This window comes from Sphaeroforma arctica (assembly GCF_001186125.1).
Source record: "Sphaeroforma arctica JP610 unplaced genomic scaffold supercont1.1433, whole genome shotgun sequence".
In the NCBI taxonomy this organism is placed as follows: Eukaryota; class Ichthyosporea; order Ichthyophonida; genus Sphaeroforma; species Sphaeroforma arctica.
Window position 1 is genome coordinate 1 of NW_014039125.1, and position 8881 is coordinate 8881.

Genomic DNA, 8881 nt, shown 5'->3' on the forward strand with positions numbered 1-8881 from the left:
ATATACATGCATACATATATATATATATATATATATATGTGTGTGTATAAATATATATATATATGTATGAGTATTTGTGTATGGATGTATGGATGAATATATATATATATATCAAATGGTCTTGCCGAAAATGATGTGCGCGTACCAATACATATGCATGCTAAGATGTATATAAAAGTATCCTCTGGATTGTGAAATAGGGTTTGCTACTGTCATTTATTAGTTTATCATTTCAAGCGGTATGCTCTGGTGTCTTTTTCAAAACACTGTTCTTGATGTCACAGCTGTTACTCGTAGTCCTGATTTTGTCGTATAGCGCACTTCACTGTTCGGATGGTTATGTTACCAATAGGTCTTGTTCACATATGTGACATATGCATTGTCTCGAGTTGTTTTTGCATGCAATCACTTTCAAACGTCCTGGCTGATAAGACCTATTATCGCAGAAATACGACTGGAAACAGCGTGGACACAAGCAGAACTGTGTGTTCTTCCTGAAGTTCAAATCCACACACGCTGATGAGAGGGAATCTGGGGTGAATAATGATGAGGGGTCCAGCGCACCTGGTAAGGTCATCGGGAGGAAGAAAATCGAGCCGAGCGAGAAGAAACAGGGTCAGAGGATATCCCGTAAAAGGGCTACGAATGCGACCCTTGAAGAGAAGGAAAGTGCATCGGGTGACGCATTTGACAGTGTCATAGAATCCAAACGTGTCCAAAACGTGTCAAAGAACACTACGGCACAACCAGCCGTCGTTGATGGTGTGATATCTGACTCAGGGTCGACAAGCGACGTGACCGTCGGCGAGGCGGATACTATAGGGAAAACAAATAGAAAAGCTGAGATGGCATTGAGTGGTAGAAACGCTCGTGTTAGCGTTGTAGGCGAAGTTTCTTCAAACGCAAGTGAAGTTGCTGTGAATGCGGGGACGGCTAGTATTACAAATACGAGTATTAGCACCAGCAAGAGTCCATCCAGTGTACAGGGTGCTGTCATCGCCGCGCAGGAGAGTGGGAGTCTCGGTAGCGCGTCGGGTGTTGTAGAACGGGTTAACAGCGATGCGAAGTTCCTTAGTATCGGTCGGGGTGAAGCCACGAGTGACTCTGAGGCTGTAAAAAGAGATGCAGCTAGTGCTTCGCACCACGGTTCTGGGTCAAAGGGTGGTGTCATGCCTACAGAGTCCAACACTACGTATAAGAATGCCGGCCTGCCAGAACCGCAAACCAACCGTCCCGAAAGCACAGAACAAGTTGTGGCGAACGGAGAGGACAAGCCGTCAGATACAGGTACAGATAAGGCGGCTGGTGCTCAATGTATGTCTGATGTTGAGATGGGTATCGATGGCTATGAACCAAGCGAGTTTGTAGACCCCTTGATGTCTGTGTCGATACCGGATATGGAAACCTTAGCAACGGCAGAGACAATGGCCGCGATGGCGCTGCTAGGGCTGAACGGATTGCGGCATAAGGATTGTGAACCAGATGACGATATGGTGACAGCTGCGAACACGCTTTTTGGGAAAGGACGGAAAGGCTCGGATTCAAGTTCTGAGTTGCAATACAGTGGACCTGGGCATACGCCTACCCCCACACATCTACACATGCATGAAATCACAGAATCGCACTCGCACTCGCACTCGCAAACACATGCGCACGAGAAGCAGGCTCGTGAAGTGGATCCGAACCAATTGGACAATGGATCTAGCTATGCAATGGATGTGAACGAAGATGCTGATTTATACACGAGGGAGGTCGTTGGCGACAGTCAAGCTCACAAAGATGTAACTTCAGACAGACCGGGAGAAGCGCTTGGCGGCTTGAGTGTAGAGGCAGATAAGATTGTACATGCGAGTGAGACTCCGTCTGAGGAAGTGACGGGGTCAGGAACATCTGCCGAGACGAGAGACACAGGATCAAAGACGCACACGGATGAGTCAAATGTAGAAGCGGGCGATCTCAACCCCAACGAGCGAGGTGGTGAGACGAAAGTCCCTGCGCGAAAGAGAGGGAGGCCAAGTAACAAGGAAAAGAGGGCGAACCGTGCTAGAAAGGGTGTCGGTAAGAAACCTGCAGCAGAGCACTTAGTCGACCCGCGCATAGGCGGAGCTGTGGACTTAGACACAGTTGCTGCGATACAGGGCCAGATGGACGGGACCAAGCCCAAACGGAAAGTGGGTAGACCGAAGAAGGTGAAAACTCCGGCTGTAGCGCAGAAGAAAACCAAGGAAGATGGAGTGCATGGGGTATCCGGTGTAGCGGACAGTGGTACCACTGAACTGTCCACAACGGGCCAAACGGTCCCCGAAGGAGAAACTGGCGGCGCGAAGGTGCGTGTAGTTACACGATCGACCATGATGAACGGCATCGCGGTGCAAACCAAACCGGCGAAGCTATCCACTACAGATATGAACTTAGAACCATTAGACACGCCTAATGTGGATATACAGACGGTGTTCAGATCAGCCGCTGCGCCCCCCCCAAGACGTCAAGCTACTGTGAAGAGTGGCAAAGCAACTACGGAGAGCGGTACGAAGAAGAAGGGACCGCAAACGTCACCGAAAGGGAAAATATCGAAATTGAAGGGGACCGCCAAAGGGTCTGTGCTAAATAAGGCAAAGCACGTTTTGGCGGCAAACAGGGCGGCGGATGCGGCCAGACTTGCTGCGTTGATAAAGGTCAAGGAACCTCTTGGTGACGCGAACGCCGCAGCTTGTGAGGCACAGCAGGATCCTGGTAGTGTAGCGATGCCAAATGTAAGCGGGAGTGTGGAGGTAGACGGTAGTGCTGTGGTGGATGGTGAGCATGAAGGTGGGTCATCACTAGCTTCTGGTCCAGTTCAGGGTGTGCTAGGGTCGCACGCACGGACGAATACGGATCCCGCGCGTGATGTGAATGGGCTGGGAGAAGGGGTGCGGAAGGTCAGTAGTGAAGACGCGGAGATAATGGCCATTACACACGCACAGGAGTGTGCAACCAACGAAGCGTGCGAGCCCGTGAGAGCTGCCGTCGTCTCTGGTGCTGGGGTGGATTATAACCACCCCGCGGATGTCGGTGAGAGTACAAAGGAGGGTGTTTCTACCGAGCTCAGCTCCGCAACCATTGACCTTTTCTGTGACGAGGAAATGGGGGATGATAGTGATTCAAATACAGCTGCTGGGCCAAATACAACGGACAGCGTGAATGTGGCGGTACATCCCAAGCCCAGGGCTGTGGTGACGGGCTCGATTGAGACGGGCGAGTCTGCCAGAAGGTCAGGTTCTACCACGGACACAATATCTCGCACTGTTGGGGGTGTGATGGTGGTCACATCGGTAAGCAAGGTGACTAATCCGAGCACCGTGCGTGCCTCGTATATAGCGGCCCACACGCGCCTGGATGATAGCTTTGTACCGTTGAAGAAACGCCGTCTCACCCCTACCTCGCCTAAGGCGCGGGCTGGGATGGGGGTGCCTGTAGCTAGCGTGCGTCCTAGCAACCCCGACAATAACACTACAGCCTCGGACGCCGTCGGAGACAGTACGCGAGAGACTACAGATCCAATTGATGGGAATGGCACAGCGGTCAGTGTGATGGGGTCGAATACGGAGACGGGAGTATCCAGTACGGCTGAATCGCCGGGAACAATAACTGCGTCTAAATTGCCGCACGTACCGGTCTTATCAGCTACAATTCCAACCAAGGAGGGCTTGGGTAGTATGCAACAGGTCAGTGTCTTGGAACGTTCAAATACAGCGCGGCAACCAGCACTTATAGAGAGGCAACCTATTCCGCGGCGCAAATCGCCTCATGAAGTGAAACATACGCACGCTTCAGTAGCGGCTGCTGTGAGTGCCGTCTCGCGTAGCCCGCCAATCGCCACGCGGGCGAAGACAGAGAACGAAAGCGTATCAACGCCATCAACACCCCAAGATGGTGCGGAGATATCTTCGGGCGACACTCAGCCTGGCCGTACCGATGGTGGCACAATGAATGGGGCACACACAGACGGCGGGACGACATCTGCTACAAAGACAGGGACCAAAAAGGGACCAAAGAGAGCCGCGGAACGAGCTACCACGGATGCCACAGAAGCAACTGCAAGTATTGGTACGAATACAGATACCCATGCAAGCACAGGACTTGATGAGGATACCGGTACGAAAGATACAGACATGGCACCTGAAGCTATAGTCAGGCGTAAGCGACGACGGAGGACTATAGTGACGTTGCTGGAGATGGATGCAAACGGTTTCTATGGAAACGGCGTGACTGCCAATACACGCCAGTCTGAGCAAGCAGCTAAAAAGACCTCCGTGGGTGTTAAGGGAGCTAAGCGCAAGCGAGTGGGTAGGCCGCCCTTGTCTGCGGCCGTGGTAGCGGTTGAAGGCGTGCAAGCGAGTAGGGCCGACTCACGAGATAGCACAGCCATGGAGAACGCGCAGAGGCGGAAGTTGTCTCAAGGTCAACAACAACAACAACAAGCACACGGACAACCCACCGACACTGCGCCACCCCAGGGCAAGCGGGGCAGGGGTAGACCTCCTAGTAAACGCGCGCTGTCTGAAGTGGAGGGTGGTGTGTCGATGAAGAAGAGTGGTGTGGCTGTGGGTGGGGATAGCGAGAGAGTGCGAAAGGGAGGCGAAGTACTTGCGCCTATTGGTAACGTACATGAGCAGAGGGTAGGTGCAAAAACCTCAAGAGCCCGAAGGAACAGGCGATCTTGTGACCATTGGACCTAAGCGAGGCAGGGGACGGCCGAAGAAAAAGGCCAAGAGCACGGGCGGCTCTATGGCCAGCGCTATGGCGGCACAGGGCAAGGGAGATGGGGCGCCGGCAACCGCGGAACCTGTGGGGGGGTGTCCAAAACACAGAAACTGGTGCACATACGGATGGTTTGCGGACTACCGTGGTAAGCGGACCCACAGCGGTGCAGGGTGGTCTGCCAGCCGAGCGTTGTGCGGTGGTGGACAATCTTGCAAGTGGGACGGGTGAGAGGGATGAAACCCCTGGGAATAGTGCAAGGAACGGACAGCTTGACAGCATGCACGCCGGCGATGTGTACACTGACAGTGTGCCGCGGCACGAGGGAACAGCTGCGCTCACGGATGCGAACGGTAGTAGTACTGTGGGTGCGAGCACCGTGACCGCAATCGTGCAAGGTCTGGATGAAGACGGTGCCAATAATAGAGGCGGTGGTGTGGGTGTGAGTACAATCCCAGGCGGGGCTGAGGGGGATGGCGTAGATGCTAGCCTGAATGTAAGTGCTATGCCACACGGTAATTCAGACACACATGTGGAAGGAAAAGTAGTCAAGGCCGCCAAACGGATCAATCGGCGTGCGAATCTAAAAAAGCTGCCCGCCACCATGCCGCCCTCATATCCGGAGGACAAAAGCAACAGAAGTGATGGTAAGCCGAGCAGTCGGACGAGCGTAACCAATATCACTACCAATGATGGGAACAGTGCACGTGCACGCGGAGAGGGTCCTGCACAGCGCTCGCTTACCTACTCGCATACGTCAAATGCGGCAGAGGATTCAGACACGGCGTTTGCACAGATGCTCGACGCAGAGATCAATGGGCGGAGGACGAGGCGATCACGTGTGCCTGTGACACACAATGAGAAGACATCAACTGTAGTGGGGGTTGGTGAGAAGAGCCGTAGTGCTGAAGGATCGGCAGCCGGTGAGACAACGGCCGCTGGTGAGGAGACGGCAACCAACGCGGAAGGGTCTACCAATCGGGAGCCGGCGGTTAAACGTACCGCAGCGACGAGAGAGAAGGCTGCGAAGCGTGCGGTGGCCATTCCAAGGCCTGGGAAAGTTGGGAAGAATGTGGCGAGTGCTACGGTTGAAAGCAGTGCGAATAGTGTGATGGCGGCGGACGAATGTGAGAAGCTAGAGAGAGGAATGAGTACTTGGGTGAACACTGGCATGGATACTGAGACAGACGCGGGGATTAGGCAATTGATTGAGACACATACAGGCACGCACGGAGTGCTGCAGGATTCGAAGGATGTGAGAAACAAAGCGAATGATCGCTCAGAACCGATTGAGGTGGACGCTGTAGTACGCATGGATTCGGAGGGGGAGACTGTGCACGATAGGACTGATGCTCTCCAAGTAGATGAGGGCCCTGGCGAAACAAATCATTCACAACCACACACACCTGGGAATATGACTATAGATGGGAAGACAGATTCACACGAATACGCCGGAATGGGCGCTGTGGCTGGGAGAATGGGAGGAAAAACCAACAACGCAGACCCCGATCTACCCCAAAAGGGACAAGTGCTCACGATACCAGGAGACGCAACCGGAAAAGCGAGAAGTCAGAAACACGGGAGGGATACCAATAATCGCAACTACAATCCACACCGACAGCACTGGGCGTATGCAACGTATCTGCCAAAAGCAACCAGTACGGCTTCGGAAGGTGAGCCGTCTTCTGAGAATCGGAGTGGTCGCCATGGCAACGGGGAGCCGGTGGGCGTGCTGAGCAAGAATACACAAACGGATAGAGTCATCGAGACGCCCGATGTCGGAACCATCACTGCTGCGCTCAATGGCACATTGAACAACACCCTCGCACGCACATCGACTACCTCTATACTGGGACTTGTCGCTGTGGATTCGCTACCTACCAGCAAACACACCATTGCGAATGCGACTAATGCCCCGGAGCTTGAATCAGCGCAGTCTAGTCTGAGGGTCTCGCAGCCATTAAGCTCGCCTACACCAGACTACCAGGCCCAGGGCCAATATCACCGCGACCAGTACCAAGCCCAGGTGAAAGCCTGCACGAGTCGAAGCAAGCGAGCCCGCTCCGCTGCCGGTGCGGACGAGCCAGCCCTCGTGCTGCAGAATAGACGGTGGTCGACTCGCGCCAAGAAGCCTGTGGAATACCAGGAACCGCATATATACGATATCGGTGGTGTGTACGCGGCAGGGCAGCCCCGCAGCCACAACCCACCGACAAAGGTTGTACCGGAGGGCACGCTCGAGCTGGAAAAGGAGCTCGAGGGAAGGGCGTTGGTGGCACTCACGGCCAGTGATAGCGAGAGTGACTACGGAGATAACTCCGACGAGGAGGATATATCTGTACCTGAGACGGCGGTGAGACCAGAGGGGTCGCTCGTGCCGTTGGTGGTAGAGAAGCATATGTCGAAACTGAAAGCAGAACCGGAAAGCGGGACGGGGAAGAGTATCACGGGTGCTGGGGGGGGAGGTAAGGGTAAGGGTGCAGCCGGTTCAGGTACGCAGCCACAGAAGAAGAAGAAGCTTTTGCCCAAACAGATCAACTTCATCCTGCCTATACCGCCAGTAACAGGGCACAAGAGTGTGACATATGGGGGCAGGCAGGAAGCATCGACAGCCAATAAATCTGGTCGAAACAACCCCGGCAGGCAGACTAAGACCGAGAAGTTGATCGAAAACACAAACTACAGCGCCGATGTGGCACTGGAAGTGGTGCGGACAATTAACAAGCGAGTTCTAGCACTGGACAATAATCGAGGAGCTGGCCCGAGCTCGGCGATCGCACTTGAAATCGCGGCGCAGGTGGCGAACGAAGATTTGGTCGCTGAGAGAAATGTTGTGAGGCAGAAGAAAGGGAAGGTTGCCCCTCCCCCGGGCGAGAAACCGTATGCGTGCCGTGTGGAAGGTTGTGGGAAAACGTTTAGATATTCACAGAATCTGAACGCCCACAGGGCTGTACACACGGGTGTGTATCCGTACCCGTGCACGTGGGGGAGTTGTGAACACAAGTTTGTCAGCCAACGAGACCTTTCGAGACACACGAGATCGTCACATACCTTCGAGAGGCCGTTTAAGTGCCCTGAGCCCGAGTGTGGCAAGTGCTTCCCACGGGCGGATACTTTAACCATCCACCAGCGTACACATACCGGAGAGAAGCCATATATTTGTTCATGGGGTGGGTGCAACCGTGCCTGCGGTACGCAGAGAGAACTCGTGCGACATGTACGCACTCACACTGGGGAGAAGCCCTTTGAATGTCCGGTGGAGGGGTGCACACGTCGGTTTGCAGACGCCAGTGGTAGAAATCAGCACGAGCGCGCACACAACAAACCCTACAAATGCCCATACGGACAGGAGTGCGACAAGTCCTTCGCCTCCAGGGCCGGTCTGGTACAACATTTGCTTATGCAGCATGGTCTCGTGGTAGGGGTGGTAACCAATGTGAACAATTAATCAGGAATAGCATCTCTGTCTGAGCTCTCGCACAACATTTATACTCGGCACTGAAAGTAGGAATGAAGCGTTCTACTATTCGGTGCGGCAGTATTGTTTCATGCTTCTACACCGCCGAGGTAGTCACGCTGACTTAAACCGTACGAGCGCTGATATACATGCAGACCGGACGGGTTTCTACCTCTAGTAGGAACTATCACGGATGACGATGATGGAGACTTGGGAAGATCCCTACTCTAGAGGAATGAGCAGTAAAAGTGTAAGATCCCTCACGGCTCATATGCCTGGGTAGGTATTTCATAAACAAAAAGAGTTGAGCAGATGCTCGATTTCTCGGCGCGACTTTATATACTGTGTGTCATAGTGTCAGTGCTGTCAGGGTATGCTCGAACTATTTCACAGGCCACGTCTTGTCAGGATATCCTACCCGTCTTGTGGCTTCTTTCCACTTTTTCATGGATGTGTACTCAACTCCGTTCTGAGCTATTTTAAGTGTGTAACTATACCAATTGAAATTTTAATAGTGTGTGACTCTTGCTCTGGGCGCTCCTAGTGCGTAATTATACCGATTGAAGTGTTAATAGTGTGTGACTGGTGTTCTGGGCGCTCCTAGTGCACAACTGTACCAATTGAAGTGTTACATAGTGTGTGACTGGTGTTCTGGGCGCACCTAGTGCGTAACTATACCGATTG

At 53.3% G+C, this 8881-nt stretch overlaps 2 protein-coding genes across 2 annotated transcripts; both read left to right on the top strand.

Moving 5' to 3' along the window:
- Positions 1-446: 446 nt before the first annotated feature.
- Positions 447-4799, top strand: SARC_10898 (hypothetical protein; the record flags this gene model as incomplete). Its single annotated transcript, XM_014295035.1, has 1 exon — positions 447-4799. A coding segment is annotated over one exon (4272 nt), but the record flags the coding sequence as incomplete, so codon positions are not given.
- Positions 4800-4801: 2 nt separating this feature from the next.
- Positions 4802-8509, top strand: SARC_10899 (hypothetical protein; the record flags this gene model as incomplete). Its single annotated transcript, XM_014295036.1, has 1 exon — positions 4802-8509. One exon carries the CDS (start codon positions 4802-4804, stop codon positions 8186-8188), a length of 3387 nt encoding a protein of 1128 aa, XP_014150511.1. The 3' UTR covers positions 8189-8509.
- Positions 8510-8881: the final 372 nt, after the last annotated feature.